At 37.3% G+C, this 27197-nt stretch overlaps 1 protein-coding gene across 1 annotated transcript; it reads left to right on the top strand.

The window, feature by feature from the left end:
• The first annotated feature begins 500 nt into the window (after positions 1 to 500).
• Positions 501 to 25252, top strand: IPO7 (importin 7). Its single transcript, XM_009866697.1, has 24 exons — positions 501 to 584; positions 2734 to 2887; positions 3238 to 3396; positions 6198 to 6354; positions 6916 to 7005; positions 7414 to 7508; positions 7612 to 7696; positions 10858 to 10992; positions 11537 to 11636; positions 12836 to 12912; positions 13273 to 13389; positions 14121 to 14210; positions 14728 to 14893; positions 15563 to 15723; positions 16651 to 16779; positions 18279 to 18345; positions 18423 to 18548; positions 18852 to 18949; positions 19443 to 19538; positions 20163 to 20383; positions 20489 to 20694; positions 21860 to 22064; positions 22427 to 22543; positions 23508 to 25252. The coding sequence occupies exons 1-22, from the start codon at positions 548 to 550 to the stop codon at positions 21871 to 21873; spliced, it is 2580 nt and encodes an 859-aa protein (XP_009864999.1). The 5' UTR covers positions 501 to 547; the 3' UTR covers positions 21874 to 22064; positions 22427 to 22543; positions 23508 to 25252.
• The last annotated feature ends 1945 nt before the right edge of the window (positions 25253 to 27197 follow it).

Below are 27197 nucleotides of genomic sequence, written 5' to 3'. Positions count from 1 at the left end.
ACAGATGCTGCAGTAGTGCATAAATGGTCACTGGAAGGTGTTTTTTCAGAAGGATGAACTATGGGTTGGACAGGCTTGCTTAAGGCTGGGCTTAATTTTAAAACCTACTTGCCACCTGTTTCTTAGATTATTATATAATGAATTCATATGTTGTTAAAGCTCACTGTAAACTTGCTGCGCCCGGGTTTTTCTGGCTATTTAGATATAATTCTTTTAAGTAAGTATTTGTTTTGAATAAAGAATGTTTGGTGACTGTAAGAGGCTGATTCCTGAAGCCTGTTTAATGATTTCTTCAACTCTGTTACCTTAAACGGTAGGGTTTTCCCTCCCCCATGCTGTCTTCAAAATACAGTGAGCATGAAACTGAAATGCTTTGGCTGATTAGCTGACTACTGTGAAACTGTCTGAATTGCGGGCATTACATTATAAAGATACTGTAAAGCCTTAGAGGAGTATCCTAAAACTTAACAAACTTTGACTAATTTTTTTTTCCCCTCTACAGGCTCATAAGTCAGTGAACTTTGTTTCAACTCTGCTTCAGATCACTATGTCCGAGCAACTGGATTTACCAGTGAGACAGGCAGGCAAGTTTTCAACTCTGTTTTCATTTCATCTACTTTAGTGATGCAGACACACACGTACGTATGCAAATACTGTTAAAGAATTCTGTTGTTTTTAATGTCAAATACTTAAGTTGGGAGTCACTTGAATTAGAGTCATCATGAACTGTGTCTGGCACTGTACACCTGGTAGGGAAGACAAAGAGAAGGTGGAAGGTGACTGGCTTTTCAGTGATTGCTTCTCTTTGTCTCTAGCGAATAATGGTCTTTGGGGAAGCAGAATGGTTTATGATGCTAGCACACTTGGTCCAGGGATGTAATTTAACCTTTTAATGGTAATAAACATTTCAAGTCTTTTGGAACCTTCCTGATTTGCATGAGCCATTGGTAAAATTGGACATTGAGTATTAGCAGCTCCAAACATCCCTCTAAAGCTGCTGTGGTTGCTTGGTAGAGGTTTCTAGTATGATACTTCAGTGGCTTTTCAGAGAGTTCAAGAAGTATAATCTTGATCACTCATTTGGATCTTGCATGTAGTAGACTGTTCTGAGTTGTAACAAAGTCTAAGTTGCATTTTTACTTGGTTGCACGATTCAGATGATGACTCCGAAAAGTTACTACTGCTTAACATGGATAACATGCAAAAAAAAAAGGAGGGGTTTGAAAACAACCTCTGAAAATTCAACTTCAGGGTAAGCCAATTAAAAACCAAAGCAGTCTGTAGAGCGTGGAGACAGCTCATACAACACATAGCTTAAAAACAGTGGATGTTTTGCAAAGCAATTAATGGTGTGATAAATCCCACTGAGGACAGGTTGAAGTCCGTATCTCTTTAGCCTAGTAATAGCATGTATCTGCTGAGTGTTTCTTACCTTTGCAGACTCTTTCAGAAACCCTCTGAATCTTCAGAAGGTGCATATGAAATTTGGGAATAGAAGTTGCTTTATGGATTTGTACACAGATTAATAGTAACTTTGTTATTAGTTTGTGCTTGGAGATTTCCTGTTGCATTCTGCAAGTCTTTTTCTTTCCAAGTTCTGTAATGTGTGTTCTGCCACATAAGCAGTTTGGATTTGGTTGTCAAATGGTAAATGTATGGGTGTTTGTGCCAGCAGCCTGGTTGCCACAAAGTGCTATGGCCCATAACCTTAGTATAAAAGAGCTCTGTTTCTGGCCTGGATCAGGAATAGTGTTGCCAGCAGGAACAGGAAGGTGATCATTCCCCTGTACTCAGCTTTGGTGAGGCCGCACCTCTTGGCAAGAGAACATTGAGGTGCTGGCAAGGGTACAGAGGTGGGCTACCCAGCTAGTAAAGGATTTGGAGCATGTGTCATATGAGGAGCGGCTGAGGGATCTGGGGCTGTTCAGCCTGGAGAAGAGGAGATTGAAGGGAGACCTCATCGTGTGCTACAACTACCTGAGAGAAGGTTGTAGTGAGGCGGGGATTGGTCTGTTCTCCCTAGTGGTGAGTGATAGGATGAGGGGAAATGGCCTTAAGTTGCGCCAGGAAGGTTCAGGTTTGATATTAAGAAGAATTTCTTTACTGAAAGAGTTGTCAGGCATTGGAACAGCCTGCCCAGGGAGGGCTTGGGGCGCCATCCCTGGAGCGGTGTAAGAGACAGGTAGATGTTGCATTGACGGACGTGGTTTAGTGGTGTTAATAGGGCTACAACAAAGGTGGGACTCCATCTTGAAGGTCTTTTCGAGCCAAAAATGTTCTATGATTCTGTGATTCTATTAGCATTCACTCCTGTATTGCAAACTTAATTTGATTTTTTTTTTTTGCTTACAAGGGATATTTTAGATAATCATTGCTATTGATTAACTTTGTTTTAATGAAAATGCTAAGAATTATAAAGGATTTTTAAGGAAATGTTGCTAAAATATTCCACAACTATTTATCTGCAGCACAGACAAAAGCAATACATTTAGTATTTTTATACAAAACTGCATTTTTACAGGACTAAAAATACAGACATCACAATAAGTGGGTAAAAGAGTAAAAACCTAGTAAATTATTAGGTTTGCATGGTTTATGTATTTTGATTCTTATACCAAGAAATGGTCAGTGAAGTAGTCATTCAGTTTTGTTCTAAAATAGATTTGTTTGCAAAATGCTTGCTTATTTTGTACTTTGAATGGCTATCAGCTGATTTGCTTTTTTGTCTTACAGGGGTTATCTACTTGAAAAATATGATAACTCAGTATTGGCCAGATCGTGAAACTGCACCAGGAGAGATTCCACCTTACTCCATCCCAGAAGAAGACAGACACTGTATTCGTGAAAATATTGTAGAGGCCATTATTCACTCTCCTGAGCTGATCAGGTATGGAGCTGGAACCTATTTATGAATTGGCTGTGGTTTCTGACTGTTGGGGTTTTTTTGTTTGTTTGTTCCGCAACTAAGATCCTCTGTATGCTAAATATCATTGTCATACACAGTGTATCCTAAGCATAGAATTAATGTAGATTGAAAAAGAATTTTCAGTTGTGCAGTGTGTAGAAATTTAAAATTCTTCAAATGGGGAATATGAACTAGAAAGCACAGAATGTAAACCTCCTAAACAAACCTTGAAGTAAGTCTAAGCTTGGGCAGTATTACATGTTTCAACACCACAAGAATATTATTAAAATAATGGTAGTAACTTATTTAATTTTTGTGCGTTTGATTTCTAGAGTACAGCTTACTACGTGCATTCACCATATTATCAAGCATGATTATCCTAGTCGCTGGACTGCCGTTGTGGAGAAAATTGGATTTTATCTTCAGTCTGACAACAGTGCTTGTTGGCTCGGAATTCTTCTTTGTCTTTATCAACTTGTGAAAAACTATGAGTAAGTTTTTTCTGCCATATAAATGAATATATTTGCATGTGGTTTTTCTGTTCTGTATGTATATTGTAATCGTAGAATTGCATGTGGGATTGTGCAAAGGTGATAGAAATCTAATTTTAGAAAATACTCTTGAATGTTTGCTACACAGATGTTGGGTTATATATCCTCCTCACTAAGAAATTACATAAAAACTGTCTTCATTAGAAGTTTGAGATCAGAAAAAAGAGATGTTCTGAAGCCTTAATTTTTCGCTGTTCTGTATGAATTGACAGCAGTAAGAAAGTCATCTCAAAATCATGACTTTTGCAGAAGATGATTATTTAAACCAGGTTTAAACTCTTAAACAATTTGTACTCCAGGTCTCACACATACAGAGGTTTCAAAGAGTGAAATCTTGAGTGTTCAGAGGTTCACAATTACTTGATTGACAGACAGTTACTATGATCACAGACAGCCTTGTCCAACCCATCATAGGCAATCTGTGTCAAAGCCTGCCGTTTGTGGGCATGTCCTGTGTGCCAGGCGCTGGGCTAGGATACAGGTGCACGTTCTTTGCTTTCTGCCTAGTATTATGCTCAGAGCTTTAAAATCGAGAATTCTCTTTGAGAAGTGATAAGGAGTTTAGCTGCGGGTCCTGGTGTGTAGAAAGCTCATTGGAGCTGGGTCAGAAAAGTGCAATCCTGGAGTCAGGGGATAGTAGTAGAAGTGGAACTGGTGGAATCCACAACTCACTCTTTCAGAGCACTGTCATGCATAACATTTTTGCTTCAGGTACTTGCTTTAAAATATTGCATTGAAAATTTCATTCTCCAATTCATTTTGTGCAAATTAGTGTAAAACAATTTTCTGAAAAATCCTGTTTAACAGAGTATTACTAAGACGTTTGTAAACCATATTGGAGTTTTTTCAGTGGCTGAAAATTGCAGGTTCCAGGAAAGGAAAATTAACCAGTTTCTAACTTGATTTTCTATTTAAACATCTTTAAGCAAGTATACAGCAAAGATTTGTGAGACATAAATCACAAAATGTTCACTGGTAGTATAGCAATTCTTGTTCAGGGAAGAATTTTGATACAAGCACAGTTATTGCATGATTAACTAAGATAAGAGGTGTGTTCATAATCTTAGATGATCAAACACTTTGGCTAAGGCCAGCAGCTGCTCATACTTGTTTAGCTTTCTGGTGAAGTAAAACAAGGATTGGTTTCACAAACCATGTGCGAATATGCACATTTAATTGCGTAACAATATGGGTGCAAATAGATCTCTGCAAAATTTGTTAAACTACTTATGTTGAGGCTTTTTGGGGGAAAATTCTGCATAATGTTATGTCTCTGAACAGTTTTTCCTGCTTGAGTTGTAGGACTATTTAGCTATTGAATTTAATTTTTTTTCTTAATCTGCAGAGTAAATATTTTGGGACTTGTCAACATCATATTTTTTTCTCCAAATCCCGCCAGCAAAATCAAATGGCTGCTCTTTGCATAGGCAATTTTTCTGGTCTTTTTCAGTTGTGTCTTTTGCAGAAATCAGAAACTGAGTTTTCCTGAGCAGTGTTTAATCCTTGTATTTAGGTTTCTATTTCAGAAAATACATGGAAACTATGTTATTGAATGGGATTTTAGAGTTCAGTGTTCTGTAGTAGTTTTTACAGAACATGCCATCTGGCAGCAGATTGAGGAAAGTATCTTACATTTCTACAAATTGCCACTGTTTAAGAGGCTGATCACTAGTACTTAATATTGGTGAAAAATGTAATAAAAAATGTACCAAATGTAATAAAAAATGTACCAAAAATGTAATAAAAAAAAAAAAAAATGTAATTAAAAAAAAAAACAAACAAAAAGACCAATCAAAACCCAACCCCTCAACCCAAAGTGTCCCACAAGAGTCCAAGAGTATTGTAGTACTAATTGCTTTGTCAAAAAATAAAGCTGTACAGTCTTAAAGTGATACTTTACTTTGTCCTCACCGGTATGGACAAGATCCTGTTCTGCCGTGGTAGCTCTTGAGTCAATGAGGGCTTTCTTCTTTGTAAGTTAAAAGTTGGGGGGAAGACTTCGAAACGTGACTTCATTTCCTTTCAAGAATTTTACACAGTTTTGAGAAAGGAAGTGGAGCCTTGTTTTCAGCAAAGCGGTGGGCTGCCACCGGCGCAGGAAGGCCTGAGGCACTATTTCGAGGTGGGTTGCAGTCAAAGCCCGCTCAGTCTCTGGCACGTAGCCTTGGAGCCCACATTCTCCATCAAACTGTTAGATTTAGGCAGATTAAATGGTGAGATGTGAGAGGAATCAATGGTAAACTCTGAGAAACTTCAATGTCAGTGATGTAGTCTGGCTTCTGGAAACATTTTGATTAATGATGAACTCTGATAAATGTCTTTCTGGAATTCTACTGACTAGCCCTGTGTCTGCCATTCTTTGCAATATAAATGTGCACCTTTTGCTTGCAGTTTTTGTAGTGGTCTGATGGCTTTTCACGGTAGTAATGGTGTGTCTGAACATGATGTAGTATTCAAAGTAAGTTGGCAGGAGTGCATTACCAGCAGAAAACTAATGTGTATCCATAGTGGTGTAATGGATGCTCAGCGGTTTTCTAACTTGCCTTTTAACTGTAATGACATCTGGCTATGGCTTTATTTCAGATTCTCTGACAAGAAATGGCTAGGGTTTTTTTTAAATCATATGTTGTTATGAACTGTAATATAACCTACTTGTGTCTATCCACACTGGGGAAAGGTGGACTTTAAAAATTCAAAAGCATCTTGTAAGATGTACAAAACTATTTTTTCCATATCTAAAGATACAAGAAACCAGAGGAGCGGAGTCCTTTGATAGCTGCAATGCAACATTTTCTACCAGTTCTGAAGGATAGTTTCATTCAGCTCTTGAGTGATCCATCTGATCAGTCTGTCCTCATTCAGAAACAGATCTTCAAAATATTTTATGCCCTTGTCCAGGTAAAAAATAAACTTTGTATGAACTTTGTTTTTTTGATCAGTAATTTAATTTAGATCATTATGCTTTTCCTTAAAATAGTAGATGTCAGAAATATTAACAATATTAGATTACGTCTGAATCATTTCCCCTACTGCTCAACCATGGTATGAATCACAGGGGTTTGGTGTGCTTGATTGTGCTTTTGTGCAGCGCTATTCCTGGTTGCCATTACATGGAACTTGGGTGTCTAAGGTAGCGGGATTGCTAGCAAACCAATTAGGGTGAATGCAGCAGTTTGCAATAAAACTGTTAATATGCTGTTATTGCTTCAGAAATTAGTGTTAACGTCCATTTAAGTAGTGTCTTAGCATTGTGCAAGCAGAGTGGAGTAAAGATCTTCAGCACCTCGGAGGATTTTGAGAGTGTAGACTAGGTTCTTTAGCCTGATTTTCCAAGTAATTTGCTGATTTTTTGTAGTAGCTAAATGTAGACAAAGATTTGCAAAAGCTAAAATTTGATCTGTGAAAGTAACATAATATTGAAGTTGCAAATTTATTTTGCCTTTTTGTTTTTTCAAAAAGTACACGTTACCTTTGGAGTTGATAAATCAGCAAAACCTGACTGAATGGATTGAAATCCTGAAGACTGTTGTTGATAGGGATGTACCAGCTGTAAGTGGCTTTTGGCTATTTATGTCTTTAAGCTTAAATATTTTTATTTATTACAGTGTTAAGAAATTTAACTTTACTTTACATTCTTTTTTCTCAATAGATGCCAAGAAACATTAATTAACATGTATTAAACAGACTAGATACATTTTGAAAATATGTATCCTGTATAGGAGTTCTGGTTTTGAATTATAGCACAACTTATTTTGGCTTCTTGTTTCAAAAATGTGTTGACCATTTATGCAGCATGTATCATGGGACTTTTAGATATTCTGTGCTTTATGTTTCTATTAAGCTGAAAGTGCAAATAGCAGGTTAAAAGGAAAATATGCAGTTGTTCAAAATACATATAATTTGAACTCTTTGTGAATAGCTGGTAAATAATCTTTTTTTTTTTCTTTTTCTCTAAAGGAAACCCTTCAAGTTGATGAAGATGATAGACCGGAGTTGCCTTGGTGGAAATGCAAAAAGTGGGCTTTGCATATCTTAGCTAGACTTTTCGAGAGGTATTTTCTTTTCCATTATTATTTATTAGAAAATACCCAAACAAATATTCAAGTCAGTAACACTGCTGCACCTTTGAATTTACGTACTTGCTTCTAATTTTAGGTATGGAAGCCCTGGTAATGTTTCTAAGGAGTACAATGAGTTTGCTGAAGTGTTCCTGAAGGCATTCGCTGTTGGTGTTCAGCAAGTAAGAAACACTGAGCGTTGGGGGTATTAGAATAAGTTTAGAGTTAGTAGTGATTTCTTATTTCGTTATTTTCTGAAAAGGTTTCTTGCTCTTCTTCGCAATTGCTTTTTTTAAGCACACTGGTATGGAAAGCACCATGGGTGCTTTATGGGTTAAAAGACTGATTAAACAAAGTTATTCATTTGCAGTGTATGACAATCCACTGAAAATAGCCTACGCGGCACTGATAATCTGTAAATATAGTAAATGCTCTCAAGTGATAATCCCTCAGATGAGCTTCAGATAAATGGCATCAACTTTTCTCTTTCTGTAAGAGATACGCACAATATTTATGGGACATAGTTAACCATACCTGTCCTTTTAACTCTGACGATGTAGTAGTTCTTTGAGTGAAAGTCAGTAAATACTAGGCTTTCTAGCCTTCTGAAAAAGCCGACTTAAGCAGGGGCTCGCTCACAAACAGCTACGTCTGGACACGTTCCACTCATCTTCCCAGTCTGGGGGTTGCCACTTCTCCAGGGTCTGTTCTGCACAAAGCATCTTCTGGACTACAACACTGACGTTGTGCCAAACTATCCTTGATTTACCTTTACTGGAGTAATTTTGTGATTCAGATACTCCTACCACATGGCAGCAGCCTACAGATTTTCCTGAAGGGACGGAAGGGATTGATGGGGCGGGAATTATCTGCCTCTCTTCTAGTGCATGTGTTTAAAATCAGTAATTTGAACTTTTTGAACTAGCAAGAAATTTTCTATGAATATTGGGAAATTTTTGGATCTGATTCCCTGCTTCTGACTCTACTGATGACTTCTTTTCTTTTGAAACAAGTTTGTTTATAAAAAACTTGAAGTAGTTTTTGTAAAATTTCCTTATATTTGCTATTAAATCTGCCTGTTAGGGTGATTAGGTTGCAAATGTAAATAGACTGTTAATTTATGAAAATGTCACAGAGCAAAGTGTTTTCAAAGGTGGTGTTTTAGTGAGAAGAACAATTCTTTAATTGTAATTTCCTTAATTAAAATTATTATAGGACTTTGAAAGAGGAAAAGGAGGGAAAGTATCTCCTAAATAAATGTTTTTTTGAAGGTCATCCAAAATACTGAAAGAGAAAAGAACATTTGTCACACTGAGTGTTAGGAAATATATCCCAACTTTGTACTCATGAGTGGAGTCAGCGTCACCTTCTGAGGTGCTCATCTGTCACATGTAGGTGACATCAGACATTTAAGTATTACATGTTCTTTAGGACCTTACCAATTGCTTTGCACTTCCAAGATAAAATGAGTTTCTGACAAAAGACTGTATGGGCAAAAGAAGTCTTTGAAAAGATAAATTTAAGCAGTTCAACGGCATACTTTGTGGGTTTTTTCTTTACCTTTTCTCTCAATCAAAACTGATGATAATTTCTGTTACTGCATCTGGGAAACACCTAAAGTTGAAATATTTAAAGAAAATTTTTAAAAGCAAGACTTTAAAATGCTTACAGTCTCCTCCTATACAATAATGTTACTCGTTTAGAAATACAGATTATTTAAAGGTGCTATCTTCAGTTTCTGTGTGGAAGATAAATCTTAGATGTATGCTCAAGCAATTGAGTCCCTCAGATAAATGCTATGGAACATTTTTGAACAGGGTGTTTTTTCCTTACAAAAATTTGGAAATTTATGAAATACTGAAGAATGCAAATTCTGACAATATGCTTCCCTGAGTTCTCTTTACTTTCCAAAGTGTACTCAGCCTTTTACTGAAGGAGTAATAGGTAAATACATGTTACAGGATCACAGTTTCTTCAAATACAAACTTAAAACATACTGCTATTGTTATTCTTATAATTACTTCTCATTGATTACTCTTCTTACCTACTCTTTGTTATTTGCATGTCACCAGCAACCCACTGCCTTCCCCCAAGAAATAAAAACAATATCTAGTACATTCAGCGTGAGTTCTGGCTAAGCTTTCTTAAGCTTGGTCAAAAGAGGCTGAGCTGCCTGGCTGGAATACCTTGGTTCCTATTCCTTGTATGAGCACCTGTTTTGCTCAAGATATTTCTTATTTTGAAAGAAGTGATGAGCCAGAACTAAGCCCTAGTTGGATACTACTGCCTAGTTGTTCCCTGGCATGGTTGCAGAGTTCTCCTTATTTGCCCTAGAGCCTTCATCCCACATCCTGTTTTTCCTCACTGCAATTCTTAAAGCTTTTCTTAATCTTTGTAATTTCTTCACTCATTGCATCTGAAGCTGCTTAGATTTATGAAAAGAGAGGACCAAAACACTGGTCCTAAGGAGCCTGGCTCTAAAGAACATTTGTTAGGCCTCAGCTTTGTCATCATTTCCAAGGACCATCCTCCTTCCCTTCATTGACTGCTGATGAATTTATGCAATTCTTCATGCTGTCCTATCAGAAAAAGAAACTTCAGATCCTTCTAAAATTCAAATACGCCAGCAAACCAGGCCTGCTCTTCTGCAGATTGTATTGCTGAAAGTTCTAGTTTGCTGAAAACCCAGGATTACTACTTTTGCCTAGAACGGAGAACCCCTAATTTATACTTTAAATCTTTGCTGAGCCTCCACCTCAGTCTGGTAATGGTACCATGTCTGTTTCATGTCCTTATTTGTGGAGAGCCATAGACTTGAAAAAACATAAATCCCTGTAAATAGTTCCAAATGCCCCCTCAGAAGAAAAGTCAAGGCCTGACAGCCAGGGGAAGAGGCTGGTTCATCGTTCTTCATAAAGCATCACGCTAAGGCTGCACGTGGGCAAGGATGACTAGACTTAGCGAGTGTTGACTATTTTTATGAATTCAGTGTTTGAGCATGAATTTCTGCCCCCAAAGAGAGTGGCAAGATCGAATAATAAAGCGCAGAGGGGAAGAATCCCCTGGGCTGTGTTGATGACGAGTTAGCATCTATGTTTTGTCTTATTAGAGGACTGTATTTTTAAAAGATGTGCAGCACCTGGAATGCGTTGCAAATTGCCTTGTAAAGTTAACAATGACATTTAGAAGGATTAGTCAGTATCCGGTTTAGACTAATGAATAAACAGTGGGTTTTTTTGTTGGATTTAGAGGGGTTCTTATGTAGGATTGTGAGGGAGGGTAGAATTCTGCTTAAAATGGTCTGTGTTCAGTATAAGTTCCTGATGAGATCTGATTTTTCTAGGTGTTGCTGAAGGTGCTGTATCAGTACAAGGAAAAGCAGTACATGGCTCCTAGAGTTCTGCAGCAAACACTGAATTACATCAATCAAGGAGTGTCACATGCAGTCACCTGGAAGAATCTGAAACCTCATATTCAAGTAAACCATTTTTGGGCTTTTAACACTTCAATGACTCATCAAGTACATGAGTCAAGTCTGTACAGTGTTTCTAGCCTTGCTAGAGTTCAGGTTTTGGGGACCTCTGTTAGAAATTACTGGTAGAAAGACTTTAAGCATGTTTCGTGAAGGTTACCTTGATACATGAGCAAAGCCAACTAATTGCTCTTTTTGCTGTCAGTCTTTTGTGCTTTAATATATTAAGGATTATAGCATAACACAGCAACATAACAAATGTGTAGATGGTGTTAACTACTGAATTTATGCATTGACTCATCTCTGCATACTATTATCAAAAGCAATTCTAATAGCTTACGCTGCATTCTAGCTCTGCCTTAAGTTGAAAGATCTCTTTTCTTGTAAGGTAGCACATAAAATCCACTGTGTCCAAGCAGTTTTAGAACATTACCATTTTATATGAGAAGTGGCAGGATAGACAAAATCAGTGAAATACAGAAGAGTAAATATAGAGATAGATATTTAGTAGTGTTAGCTGATTTTCAACTCTTTATTATTATTATTGCAGGGAATTATCCAAGATGTTATTTTTCCATTGATGTGCTATACAGATGCTGATGAAGAGCTTTGGCAAGAAGATCCATATGAATATATTCGCATGAAATTTGGTGAGAACGGAACTCATGTTAACATATCAGACAAAGACAGGATTTTTGTAGCTTTTTGTGAAAATAGAGATGGCTTTAATCTTTAAAAGGAAAAAAATAAAGCCAGTTTGTATTATCCAAATAACGTGACTTCAAGTGGCAGATAACATATGACAGTCAACAGCACAGGTGTTTCTGTACTTGAAGAAGTAGCTAATTTTTACAGTTAAAAAGTTTTTATGTCAAACAGTCCAGGTCTTCTTAACAATAGTTAGATAATTCTAATGTTGTTTAAAGTTTATGCTTTACAACAGCTAATATTTCAGGCTCTAGTGTTTTTACAATGTTGAGAAATCTCACATATGGCAGAGTTCGAACAGATTTAGAGTAATGGTAAATGAAACATTATGGAGTAAGCCTGGCATTTCACACTTGTCTGATTCACCTCCTGGTGCTTTGCTGCTGTGCTGCTGGGGTTTGCTATAGGTCTGTGCAGTCCTTTGGGTTAGGGAAGAAGGAAGATAACTTCACACTTCCTGAACAAATTCTTCCCTGCACTGGGGTTTTTGGGTGGCTAGAACGAGGAGTCTTGATGGGTTTGGGAGTTTGTTATCCCTCAGGTCGGAGGCAGACCCATAAACAGTACAGGTGTTGTAGCAGGCTCTGATCATCCTCTTCTGTGGAGAAATAGCAAACTGAGCATTTTTAATTGTTAGTATACTTGTCTGTACAGTGAGTAACATGTACGACAAAAATTGACTGCTATGTCTGCTTCTACTGTTACAAAAGACTTATCTTAAAAATTAGGAAGACATACAATTTTGAATTAGACATGTAGAGCCAGTGATTGTGAAAAGGAAGTATGTACTGGGAATATATCTCCAACCATGTGTTACCATTGTTTGGTCTTGGAACCAAAGGTCACCAAAACACCGAGGTCGCGGGTTCGATTCCCGCTCGGTCCCCATGCGTTGCCAGGTCTAGTCGAGAGGTGGCGTCCCTGCCCATGACAGGGAGGTTGGACTAGATGATCTCTAAGGTCACTTCCAGCCTAGGCCATTCTAGGATTCTGTGATCTGTAGTGAGAAAGCATGATTGACCACCTGAAAAACGAGGAGAATTGTTGCTTATTTGTTTCATAATAAATCATTAGATTACATTAGGATCATGAACTGTGCTAAAGGACTAAAACATATAGCTGTTACTTGTTTATTTCATAGATGTGTTTGAAGATTTCATTTCTCCAACAACTGCTGCTCAGACGTTATTGTTTACATCATGTAGTAAAAGGAAAGAGGTAAGCTATTCAAGGATTTTACTTAAATACAATGTTAGCTAGATTTTTGTCTCCATTTGCTGAAAGAACTACTGAAAAGTTTTACTTTTCTGTTCCGTTATATTGTAGTACACTAAAATTAATAATTTCTCTCCACTTTGTCTTGTACTGCTCTATCTGTGATTTTTCTGTTTGCCAATTCCCCTAGGATCAATCAATATATCTATCTAGAATGTTGCGTGTTTTTCAACAAAAACATAATGTATTATCCACACTTCAGACTTGGAGCAGATTATTAGAGATTTAAGCTTTTCGGAGTACTGAGAATAGTACCTGAGACAATTGACTGAAACACTTTGACTAACCTTATATTTAATCTAGGTCTTGCAGAAGACAATGAGCTTTTGTTATCAGATCCTTACCGAGCCAAATGCTGACCCTCGTAAGAAAGATGGTGCTTTACATATGATTGGTTCTTTGGCTGAAATTCTCCTAAAAGTAAGCATGACCGATCTGATGGCTCCTCTGTCTTTCCTCCTTTCCTTTCTTTCCCATATAGTGTCTTAGAAGAAATGAGAATAGTTCTTTGAGTTTACTAGTTTGCATCACTGTCAGTTGTTTTTTTTATGCTGTTAAACTTATTTCAGTTTTGTTGTCAGCTTAATTACTTAATTATCAGTCTCTTAAGTTCAAGTTCTCTGCTTCTAGTAAGGATTGCTACACTGGTTCCTGTGATATACTTAACTTTTTTGAGGCTGTTCATTTAACAGGATATTTTCTGCATATAGAAGAGAGGAAATAAATGAAATTAGCAACCTTGCTCAATTAGAATGGTAGCAGAAAAAAGATGCAGGACATGGACTTGTATTTGGAGCACAGCTCTGAGAAGCTTCCCTGACACTTTTGATACCAGAGCAATGTATGGCCAAACAAAAGGTGTCTCTAGGAGTAAAAAATGACAGGAAAAAAACCTGTCACTATTTTGGCTGAAAATTACAGAAGTCCATGTATGGTCCAAGTTTAATTACTAATATGGAATTTTATTGTTGCTTAATGGTCTTTATTTAAAGGGGGAAAGTTTAAAAGTCTGAGGGCTTTGTTACTCTGTTCACACTTTGCTGTGTGACATTTTTTACTGTATTAGAAATATGTTTTTATATAAAGTTTTAAATGTGTTTTATTTGAAATGTGTTCTTGGTTAAATATGTGTTCTATTCATATTCTGACAGAAGAAGATATATAAAGATCAGATGGAATATATGTTGCAGAATCATGTGTTCCCTCTCTTCAGCAGTGAGCTGGGTTACATGAGAGCACGGGTAAGAAAGTGTAAGATTGACTGTTCAGGTACAGCGTCTGTTCCAACTGTAGAGTGCAGGAATATTCTTTACATTTTTCCCTTTAACAAATCCACCCCTTTCTGTGCCTTTTCTCTAAAAAATTGAATGCTTATTTCAGAGGTTAGTATCTGTCGTTATGTGTGATTATAAATAGCTGTTGTCTGGTATTAAAATGGCTGCAGAACTGTGTGCATAGTTTTCCATCTGTGTCTGGTGGTGTGGTCTATTTGTGTTTTGCATTTAGACCGTACTGCTCACACAAAACCTGTGGCCAGAGATGAACCTGAGATCATAGTACTGGCCTAGTGACGTCTCACAGACAAGCCTCCCACTGGCCAGCCTCCACACTCTCAAACATCTTCATCTGTTAAAAAGTTTTACAGTATCTCTGTTCAACTTCAGATTTAAGCATGTGCAGGTTATGGTTTTACAAGTAGTTGACAATCCTGTTTGTAGGTTTTGTAATTCTGAATTTGTTCAATGTCTTTTTTTTCAGGCTTGTTGGGTTCTTCATTATTTTTGTGAAGTGAAATTTAAGAGTGACCAGAATCTCCAGACAGCCTTAGAACTCACAAGACGGTGTCTGATAGACGATCGGGAAATGCCTGTGAAAGTGGAAGCTGCAATAGCACTTCAAGTTTTGATCAGCAATCAAGAGAAAGGTACCCTGCTTTTCTTAAAGCTTTAATGGAATAGGCATTCATATTGTGACATTCAGGGAAACTAGTTCTTTTCTTTCCTGCCTTACTTCTTGTAACTGCAACTTGTGATTAGTTACTGTAATTTTTCAGCTGGAAAAAAAAATATTATTTTATAAATAACACTCATGATTTCCTAGTACAATAAATCCAGTTTTACAGCACCAAATCATTGAATCAGAAATACAGTGGCAATACAAGTGTGTCTGTCTCAGCTTACATCCATTTCAGTTAAAATTTATATTTTTTATAAAAATTCTATCCTGGCCGGCTTTTTGCATTGCTTTCAGTGTTCCTGAAGCTGGTGTAAAAGCCATAAAGCAAACATAAATTCTCTATCAAATGCTTTGGCTAATTTCCTGTTCCCATTGAATTAAAATTTGGATTGATAAGTAAGCTTGCATTCCATAGACTGTAGAACTCTGGTGTTCATATTTCAGTTGTGATACTTTTGGTTTACATTTTTATTTTTAAAAGTTTAACATGTTCTTACTGCTATAATCATTTATACTACCCGTTGTTTTGGCATATTAATGCCTCAGTACTAAATATCAATAGAGTGTATATTGACTTTCTTATACTGGTAGTAGTTTGGTAAGAATGTCAGTTCAAATATTTCCACTTGTTTTACAGCTAAAGAATATATTACTCCATTCATTAGACCTGTAATGCAGGCTTTACTTCATATTATAAGAGAGACTGAAAATGATGATCTTACTAATGTGATTCAGAAGATGATCTGTGAATATAGTGAAGAAGTTACCCCAATTGCAGTAGAAATGACACAGCATTTGGTAAGACTTTCTGGTGACTTAGGGACGTTTAATATGTCAGGTATTTAAAATGAATTTTAAACTAGTTGTCCATCAAGCAATAGCTGTTGTTACTCCAGTCCGCTGAAGTGCATTGGTACAAATAATTTTCTTCTACATTTATGCTTTTTTTTTCTTCTCAAAAGCGGCTTTCTAACTTGAACTAAATGGAAATTTCTAAAAACGGCTGTAGAAATGTTTGAGAGATTTATGTACGTATTTTCTCCTGACAGTACTAATATTGAGTTTTGGTAGGGCAGTTTAGGTAGTTTCTGCAATGTGACTTAGGCTTTCTGTTTTGAAATGGGAAATTAAAGAGCAGACTTTTAATGTAAAAAAACGTGTGGAAAGAATGTTTTGTATGTAATGTGAAAATAAAACTGAGTCTGCAGGAGAAGTTCAGAGCTTGGACTGCTGTATGTAGCAAGGTGTGCTGATGGTTTCAAAAGCAGAGGTCAGCTCAGTGCTGCCCTGTTAAAGGCCCTGGCCTTGGAATTAAAACTGTTTCCATGTCCTCCCTGGGAATGCCTGCAAAGTGGTCCAGTCTGTCTCAGCTACCAGTTAAACCTTGTGCCAGAAAAACTTACTTGGAGAACATGTATTTGTGTGGAAAGTAAGGTCATTTACATCTCTAAAGATCCTTTCCAGCCTAACGCATTCTATGATTCTATGGTCTTTTTACTCATGAATGGATAAAGGATGACAGCTCAGATGGCTTAATGTTCAATTTTATCTATATTGAAAACAAACTCTGAAATCAAGTGGTCACCTTCTAATATTTGTACACATTTTCATAGCAGACGTCGTACTTCAGTTGTGTAGAATACTAGACTTGTGCAATTGTTCTTCATCTCCAAGCACGTCCTTGTTAAATGATATATTTATGGATTGTTTTGCTATTACATGCAGGCAATGACATTTAACCAGGTTATCCAGACTGGACCAGATGAAGAGGGCAGCGATGACAAAGCAGTGACAGCAATGGGAATCTTGAATACTATTGATACACTTCTCAGTGTGGTTGAAGATCACAAGGAAGTAAGTAAAAATTACTTTAAAGCTCATAGCTATTGTTTAAGACACTAAAAGTCTTTTGTAGTTCCAGCGTTCCAAACGTTATCTGAAAAACTGTCGTTTCGACCAAACATATTTTAAAATAAAACCAGTTAAATACTTACGATGCAATGAAATTGTAACAGAGTGGGTGACATTTCTAACACAATACGTACAGTAATAGAGCATAAACGTTGCCAGGGTATTTCCTGTGAGAATCCAGGTTCTTGTTCAGGTAAGTGGAAGCAACTTGTCTCTAACAGATAGAACTTCCATCAGCTCAGCTGGAAAAACCCATCTGATTTGATGAGGTTTGCCCTTCAAAGGAAATAGATAAAACCTCAGTTAGCTTTGAGCATTGGCTCTGCTGGCTTAGTTTGCTCTCTGCAACAGAATCAGTCTGTAAATACAGTGAAATGATGGATTTTACATTTGCTTAACCTGCAGTGTAGAATTCTCCCATGTGATGAAAACTTGTGTTACTTAGTATGATTGCACTGAATGGACTAACTTCTGCCCAGAGTACACCTTGCTCAAAAGATGCTATTGCTGGTTAAAATTATTTTTTTTTAATAAATATATTCTAGTTTTTTAGTGACTAAACAAACAGTTCAGCAATAAATTGTATGCTCAAGATTGTGAAGACTTTACAAAGAAAGCAGCATAACGCATCTCCTGAGTAGCCAAGGGACGATTCTAGTGTTGCCCTGCAATAAAGCAAGGACCAGTCTGGCTCATTCAGTTGTTGCTAAAGCTGCTCAGCAAGCTTTTCATGTACTTATTTTTGTCAGCAAATTCTTGCTGTCTAAATGAAAAGTTTGTATGACAATATGCTAGTCCTGAGCAACTCAACTGGAAAATGTTGATCAGTAAACATTCACGTTTTGAGACATCTCATACAGGATGACCAATGTTCAGAGAGATACGGTTAGTTTCCAGTCTTATTCTGCGTATCTAAGACCAGAAGCTCAACCCTCTCTTGTGCCTGTGCACACTAAGTGCCCTGAACGGGTTTATGACTGTTTGGTGAGGTGTTCCATGGGCTCATAAATACTAACTGGAAAGTGCCTGCATCTGTGAGCTTGTACACTGATTGTCCACATACCATGTGAGCATCCCAAGCTAGGTTTGGGGAGTGGTTTGGTAGTTATTTGGTTTTGGATTTGTTTTTCGAAATTTCATTTTTCCATTAAAGCTTAGGCTTCTTGCCATTTGCATTGCTTACGCCTTTGATATATACCAATTCTTGCAGTATTCAAAGAATATTCCAAAACCACCATGTATTAAAAGCTGTCTTACAAATCCTTAGTTAAGAATGCTGCTCTTAGACATTTAGTGATGTAAAATGTGAGAAATACTGGAGTGTTTTTAGAAGATTCTATAGTATGAAGAGAAATGGCTTTTGAGTAATTTTATTTTAAAATGTGTTTAATTTCAGCTTCAAAGTATGGAAAACAGTCATAAATTTCCTTTTTTTTTTTCAGATTACCCAGCAGCTGGAAGGGATCTGTTTGCAAGTGATTGGAACAGTTTTGCAGCAGCATGTATTAGGTATCTCTAGTTTTACTGGCTTATTATTTAAGCATATGGGATTGCCATTAAATTCACCTAGATTCTGTTTGTTTTAGAGTTCTATGAAGAGATCTTTTCCTTGGCTCACAGTTTGACCTGTCAACAAGTTTCTGCACAAATGTGGCAGCTTCTTCCTCTTGTTTTTGAAGTCTTTCAGCAAGATGGCTTTGATTATTTTACTGGTAGGTAAAATTGGAAAGTGGTATGGTTTCATATATGTGATTTCAAACATACAATGAATTACATCTTGATTGAAATGTTTGGAGAACACTGAAGTGAGGCTATTCTTAAAGTATTTTATTCTGCTATTGCTGTAGCTAGACTTGTTTTGCTAAGGCTTCTATGACTAGATGCTCGCTTATCCTGACAAACATTAAGCCCAGACCTGTAATTAACTTATTAATACATAGATTTCAATCTGATTTTAATACCTTGTCTAATAAAACACGCAAACAATACCTGTGATCATTCTTCTTTTAATACAGATATGATGCCTCTCTTGCATAATTATGTCACTGTTGATACAGATACACTTCTCTCAGATACAAAATATCTTGAAATGATTTACAGTATGTGCAAGAAGGTGAGTAGATTCCTTTGTGATAAAAAGAACCTGTTATTGCTGAAGTAATACACCGTTAAACTGGATACTTTTTCCCACAACAGCAGACTGTGAAAATGAAGAATTATGACATCTGCTCTTAAAGCATTATGCTATTTCACATCCTCTGTGATTCCACAGAAATTTAAAGAGGTTGCATCAAATTTCAGATATATGCTCTTGCTAAAAGGGAAAAATAAATTATGCACAACCAAAGCAGATAAAAGAACACAGGTTTTTGTGCACCTGTATTTTGCGTAATACACTTTGTGCATACAGGCATGCAAAACACGCATATACGTATTGCAAAGGGTAGATGGTTTCTTTTGTCTGAGATTTGTAGCCTCACTATGGTCTTAAATCTATTAGCTAAAATCAGTGGAGCAGAGGTGGTACATGCATATCAGCTTTTCAAAGCAGTGTATCGAAAATACTCGTGAAAGGGATATCATCAACAGTAATGGTTATTTTTCAGGTCCTTACAGGTGTTGCTGGAGAAGATGCAGAATGTCATGCAGCAAAGCTTTTAGAAGTAATTATTCTTCAGTGTAAAGGGCGTGGCATTGATCAGGTTGGTAACAGCTTTGGTTTCTGTAACTATTTTAATAAGATTTTATTCTCAAATCTGCATTGATTATGTATTAATATGAATTCCATTCCAAGAAGCTTGAGCAGTGTGACTAATAGTACTGCCTTCTACTTCAGTGTCGCTCAGTTAACAGCACTATAGAGATAGTTATTGCACACTTTGTTTCCAGAATTTAGGAGACTGCAAAATTTATGTGTTTACGTGAATCTGGAGGAGTACTGGTTTAGGAGCATCTTTGTTCTGAAATTTGATACATTGCATTCAAAGTTAATTTATTTGAAAGAAAATCTTCTGTAGTGATTTGTTGGTTTGGTTTTTTTTAGTGTGGCATCTCTGAAGACACTATTTGTTTGGATAGCTGTTTTCTTGGAATGTTCATAGTATCTCTTGGTTTTGTTGTGGATATTAGTGCTCAGAGCAGATGACATCTTTTCACCTTTTCATTTTGTCTTTCTATATGACTTCTGCTGGCAATTAAAAATTATTCCTGTTTTATGCCCTCTGTATTTATGTGCCAGACTGATTTTATGCCATTTCTTAAACTTTGGTGTGAAATACAGAAAATTATTTGAGATGACTAAATTTGTAACGGTTCTCACTCTTCAGTGCATACCCTTGTTTGTGGAAGCCGCGTTAGAGAGATTGACCAGAGAAGTCAAAACAAGTGAGCTGCGAACAATGTGCCTCCAGGTTGCCATAGCTGCTTTGTATTACAATCCTCATTTACTATTAAATACATTGGAAAATCTTCGTTTTCCTAATAATGTGGAGCCTGTCACTAATCACTTCATAACACAGTGGCTTAACGATGTAGACTGTTTCTTGGGGTAAGTGTTTTTAATTTTGAAGATTATTCTCTGTGATACACCTCTATACTACCTGCTTGTAAATCATAAGAAAACTTACAACTTTTTTACTCTTCTGTTTTGTAGACTTCATGATAGAAAGATGTGTGTGCTTGGCTTGTGTGCTCTTATTGATCTGGAGCAAATACCACAGGTTTTAAATCAAGTTGCTGGCCAGATCCTGCCAGCTTTTATCCTTTTATTTAATGGATTGAAAAGAGCGTATGCCTGTCACGCAGAGCATGAAAATGATAGTGATGATGATGATGAAGCTGAAGAAGATGAGGAAACAGGTATGGAAACTGAAACTCCTTGTTACTTTGTATTTTAACTTTTTCTGATGGAGATGCTGAGTTCCTTTGTGGAATTCTTCAGAGTTCCCTAATTCCAAAAATCAAAAGCTGCAGTAGAACCTTGGGCATCTTTCAGCGACTTTCAAGTACATCTGACTTACATTCCTGTCCCTCTTTACAACTAACTTCCTAGGCTGAGGCTCTCCAAAGTCACATCAAGCTGGCTCTTGCGTGTGGCTGGTGTCATTGCTGGAAGGAATTGCTCCTGGGGCGTATTTTCTTTTTGAGTGAGGGATAAGAGCCAGTGCAACAAGTTTCCATTAATCTTTCTAATCCATTGTACAGTTTGGACTCTGTATTGCAAACTGTCCTGTGAGCTGGTGGTGTTTTAGCTGTGTGATGAAAAATGACAGTTCTTGGGGGAGTTTTGTGTTGGGTGTGTGGGTTTTTTGGTGGGAATTCTGTTTGGTTGGTTTTGTTGGTGTGTTTTTTTCTGAACTAATGTAATGTCAACTTCATCAGCCTTTACAGACTTCCCCGTATTTCTTGGTTCTACTGTTCACGGTACTCTGCTTAAGCTTTTAATTCCTGTTCCCTGTTTTTATCTTTCCATCATCAGCTGGGTGTCTTTGTGAGTGAGTGATTGGAACAGTTTTCCATGCTCAAAGGACCATCTACTGATTTTTGTTATCTACTTAAAACCCAGTTTCTTTTTGATCTCTGCTGTTGTATTCTGGACTTCCCAGGCTGCTCTCGTTATACATCTTTCATACTAGTACATTTTGTATTTATTTATTAAGCATTCTTTTCAACAGTCCTTCTGGATGTGCCTTTAAAAGTGCTTTCATCAAATTATTTCAGACTGTCTTTGGAGCACAAATATTGCTTTGCTTGAAGTTTTATCAAGTGCTCTTCCAAACTTAGTCACATATGTATTTTTATGACAACGAAGTTTTCCTTTCCCACTTAAACAGTTGGTGTCAGTGAGGGATGAGTGTCTGGGGCGGAAGACCATGGCACTGGGAGAGGAGTTAAATGAGCTTTGCCCTTTCTAGTCTGCACTGTACTGTCACCAGTTCCATGGGCTGCTTTGCGTAACCGGCCCTCTTCCTAAGCATTGTTCTTACTGTTCCTGAGATAAAATCTTTTGTGTTTTAACTCAGAGGAACTGGGGAGTGATGAAGATGACATTGATGAGGACGGTCAAGAGTATCTAGAAATTCTAGCAAAACAGGCAGGTGAAGATGGAGATGATGAAGACTGGGAAGAAGATGATGCTGAAGAGACTGCTTTGGAAGGCTACTCCACAATTATTGATGATGAAGACAACCCTATTGATGAATATCAGATATTTAAAACCATTTTTCAGAGTAAGTAACTAGTTCCTTTCCTCTCCAACAAGTTATGTTTTACTTCAGTTTTAGTGTATGCCTTGTAAGCTAGAACCTGTTGAAAGCTTCTGAACAAGCTTTCCAGCATGTGCCTTGAACAAATCCTTTCTTCAAAAAGGAGCAGCCATCGTTAAACTTTCAGAGCAGGGGGAGATGCTTGAATGAATTTATAGGGGGAGGGAAGAGGTGTCAGAGGTTATATTAGTGATTTTTAATGTCTTGAATTCTGTAACCTTAACAGTGTATTATTCTGATTAAAATGGTATTAAGTTAGTAAGCTTTGTATTACAGAACATTTCAGTGAATATTTTCCTTTGGCTTATGTTTTCTTTCTCTTGCAGCAATTCAGAATCGTAACCCTGTATGGTACCAAGCTTTGACACAGGGTCTTAATGAAGAACAAAGAAAACAACTGCAGGACATAGCAACTCTGGCAGATCAGAGGCGGGCAGCACATGGTATTTTTTCCCCTTTATACTGTTAATTGCTGCTTTTGCTGTTTGAATGCTGTTCATGTGCTCAAGAAGCATAAATGCTTATAATTCAGGCCTGACAATGGCTTGATAGATAAAACCCCCACATTTCTATGGAAATGCATGCAGAAATGTGTAGCTTGAAATGTATAGATGGAAATACACATTTCCATCTGCTCTTTACCACCTTAATTTTCAGTTGTCCATGTATTAGAGCTCGTTAAAAACAGTCTCATCATCATCTTGGAAGGACGGGATATGCAGCTAGTAAAACCAGACAGCTTAACTGTCACGGTTAGTTACCGTGATGGGTATGTGGACCTCAGATGCTTGAAGATCTTAAGGTTTGGTTGAAAGTGAGAAGCTATATTGGTAGTTTTCTCTCAGAATTACGTCACATGGTCTAGTAACCTAAACTCTAAATTAACTGCTTGGGTATGGGGAGAAAATGTATGTATACGAAAAAGTATGTTTCTGGTGGCTATTTCTGCCTACATTGTTCAACTGAGACATGAATGCTGAAAATTCAGCTGTTACCCGTTTGCTGCTTTTTTTCTACATGTGTTCTGTTACTGATTTGATGGAAAAGTCTATTAATGCTAATCAGAAAGAATTGGGCGCCTGTTAGCGAGAAGTCTAGTATTCATACAGGTCCTCTTTCTGAAATTTGAAAATTACGTACTTGTGTCCAAAAGCTAAAGTGTGGGCTTTAAAAAATAGAAATTAAGCATAGTTACAATAATACTGAGATAAATAAATAATCCACCCAGCTGTTGTTTGAGACTTGGCACATTTCTGCTTCTCCGGTGCTGATTACTTTCTTGGGTTAACCCTAGGTTAAACCTGTACTTCTGAGAGATTCAAAATGGTCAGTCACAAAATCTTCATCTGTCGTCCCCCTACACATGCACTAAAATATCTTCCTTCTCTTTTTTTGTTTTGTTTTTAGAATCCAAAATGATTGAGAAGCATGGAGGATACAAATTCAATGCTCCAGTTGTGCCAACTTCATTTAATTTTGGAGGCCCTGCCCCAGGAATGAATTGAATTATCACTTTTCCTGCTACTGTGTGATTGTAGTAAAGAGCTTGTGTTCCTCCCAATAGTGGTTCCAGAACTGGTTCATGTTATCTACAGCTCACTCTAATTGATAAATAAATTGGACAAAAGCCCCAGAAGTGGGACTTGATCATGCAACCTAATACTGGAAAGCAAACCAGAGGGGTTTTTTTTGAAGATAGGAAGAATCTGAATTTAAAGCTTCAAATGACACACTTTGGAAATCGGAAATCAAGAGGGGATGTCATGAAGGCAGCTTTTCTTTTTCTGAGGAAAAAAAATAGGCATGGGCTGCAGGACTATTTAAAATGTCTCATTTACAGTACAAGCTAGAAGGCAGACTTAATTTTTACACCTGTGGCAGTATGAGTATTTGCCCAATTTTTTCCCTTTTCTCCCTTCCTATTGGGTGTCTATTCTTTTAATGTAAATAAGATAAGGTAATCAGATAGCCTTACTTAATCTTCATCATTTCCATTTATCAAGATTGTTCATATGTAGAATATTGGACACTTAATGTAGCACTACATAACTGATAAATCTGTAAATGAATTAGCACTTTCATATTGAAATAAGCCTGCTAGCCTATGTACAAAAATAGCAAAATGTTTGCTGTTTATAAAAAATTAAAAGAAAAAATAAGGGATGTATTGGGGAAAATAATTTCAAGTTATTTAAAATGAACTAGCAGTTTTGTACCTGGTGACTTCGTGGTGCAGTCACCTTTGGTTGTGACTTGAATTCGGTTATGTAAAAAGGGGTTAGTGATACTTCATTGCTGCTAAAAAAAATAGCAACACCCTCGGTGTCCTTTGTTTTTCTTAAAGATCTCATTGTACAAGGTGAGTACAAGGTGAATTGGGATACAAATGTGCACTCTAAGCACTGAGGACAAAGTTACCTTCACTGAAGCAGGTAAATAAGATAAGAAGTTCCGCTTTTAAGTTGAAGCGTGTGGATAAAGTATCTATATATGCAACCTGTTGAAAAGACAGCAATTTAATTTGGCTAATCTGGACTGTGATCTGTGAATGCAATAGTTCCCCCTAATTTTGCGAAATACTCCGTTTGCAGCACACGGTAGTGCAGGCGCACTACTCTTGCATTTCGTTCCCCCTCTTTTTGCACTCCCAGCATCAGCGTGTGCTGTCATCTGCCTGATCCAGACCGTGTATTTGAAGTTTTGCCAATCTTTCGTTTTTCAAAGCCACAGTTTTCTTCCTTCAAAATTGCTATAGTAACTAGTATTTTAGCTGGAAAGGCAAAATACAGTTCCCTCTGGGACCACTATGAAAACCACTTTTTGAAGAAGCCAGCAGGGAGATGCTGTGAATGGGTTGGCTTAAATGCCCCCTTTTTCTTTTCTAAAAGCAAAAATCCATAGGTTTTTGATCTTGCCTTGAGATCATTGGTGTCAGGTCTTTTAAATCAAATGTTTGTTGTTTTTTTTTTTTCTTTTGGCTGTTTTTATATAAAAATGTCACCTGCTGTTACAATTGATATTAAACAAGCTACCTTAATTTAATGTAAGCCTCCAAAATTTAAATACAGGTTAAAAATAAACTTGAGTTTATATCTGTAAAAATGAAATGCACATATATATATTATGATACTCAAAATGCAGTCTTCAGAAAATTGGCTTGTGTGGTGTGGTTCTTTGCATCAGCAGAGTAGCAGGAATTTGTGGTTTGGGGTTTCCCTGAGGAGCCGACCGGCACCGTGCTCTGCCTTCCGTTTGTTGCACACCCGCTAGCGCTTCTGTGGGCAGCGCAGTGGGGTGTTCAGTCGCTCCTCTCTTGTCCTGCCTCTCTTTGGCACATGCATTCACCGGTGCACAGAGTGCTAACGGGAGAGACCGAGCCAGGACTAATGCCATGTGGCCCCAGCGGAATACCAAAGGGAGACTTTAAAAGCAAATTGTGGACTTGAAAGGATGGACGTTGCACCCGGTGTGAAAAAAGCCTAAAATCTTAAGCCTTGAATCCAAGTACCCATTATAGTCGTGGTCTGAGAACCACGGTAGTACTTTTGAATCTTCAGCTGACTGGCCAAGTACACATAGCAGAACTGTTTGGGGTTTGTTTGGTTTGGTTTTTTTTTTCGTAAATGTGTAACTCATGAGCACATACAGGTGTACTCTGGCCTCGATAATCTCTAGACAAGGTTTTATTTTTGTAGAAAAAGGTGTCAGACATAATTGCAGCATGCCTTTTCCTGTGCATTCCTTGACCTTGAAAAATGCCCAGTTTGACATAAATAATTCCTGAACATCTGCTTGTTGGGTATCTGCTTATCTTGTTATGCATCCCCAAAGATGCAAGAGAACTTTTTAGGACACTTCTGCCTCATGGCAGAAAATAGAACAGAGCAGCAGTGAGAAAGCTCTATAAACAAAGCAGATGGAAAAAAAAAAATTGAGGAGAAAAACAACAGTTTAGTGCCACTGTCATTTCTGGAACAGTTATATTTTTCAAGTCACAAGTCAAGGGAAGAGTTTTATCTTGGTGTGAGGAATACAGTCTTACTTCAAGGGTGCTTTTATGTGTTGCTAGACTGGTTAGCAAGGAGCATCTTTTTTAAGAATGGATCTAGAACTTTGCTTTCCTTTGCTCCAAGAAATGTATTTATATAAATTGCAAAACAATTTTGCATTGTTGTTGGTGGTGATAGTGCATTTTGTGATGCAATATATCAATTTCAGTGATACACTTATGTCAGATTTAAAATTGATCTTCCTCCTAGAACTTGCACTTATCCATTCCATTTTCAAGGATAATGCAACTCTAAAGGGAGAGCTGGGAAATTTAAAGCCTCTGTTTTTTCTATTATGGAAGATCTCCTTGGATTAATAAACATCTAAAGCAAATCCTTATCTTTACTTATTTCAGTGTGGTGTTTTGAATGTAGCTGTATTACAGTACTTGGGAGTCCTGGTCTAGTTACGTAGCTCTAAGGTTTGTGTTTTCTTCTCCGAGATAATTCTTCAAGCAGAAATCCTAGGCACAACCGCAGTGCTCTTAACTATGTTAAATACAAAAGGCTTGTGACACACACTAGTGTGTAAAATGTTGACATACTGGGTAAATTTAATACCCTTTTCCCCCAAATCACTGTCTTAAAGAGAATTACTCACAGGTGCCAGTGTAGTACAGCGAAGCACTGTTCAAATCTCCTGTAGCCTAGAATTACTACTGCAAGATTCAAGAAGTCTGCAGTGGATTAGTTACAAAATACCCAACAATAAACATGCAGATGGTTTTAATTGCACCTAGAAATTGGTACCTGGTAAATTTTATAGGTTACATTTTTCTCAAGGACATTTCCTTCTCTTCTGTCAGTTCTCACTCAGAGAGTAGAAACATGAAGTTTCTCAGCATCTTCTATCTTTGCAGGTCTCTCTCAAGTTCTGTTGCTTTTCAGCCCTTCCTCAAGTGCGCTTTCTCTTGCCAACCGTTTTCACGTTTGGACCCTGAATTTGTCCCCCTCTAATTCCTTGAGATGCTGCTCAGAACCCGTAGGCACCGTGTCCTTCAGCAGTTCGTTTTACACCTGGGCACTCACAGCCCTGCCAGTGCCCACC

The sequence above is a fragment of the Apaloderma vittatum genome, unplaced genomic scaffold, assembly GCF_000703405.1.
Source record: "Apaloderma vittatum isolate BGI_N311 unplaced genomic scaffold, ASM70340v1 scaffold17903, whole genome shotgun sequence".
Classification (NCBI taxonomy): Eukaryota; Metazoa; Chordata; class Aves; order Trogoniformes; family Trogonidae; genus Apaloderma; species Apaloderma vittatum.
This window is presented reverse-complemented; position numbering and strand designations above follow the sequence as displayed.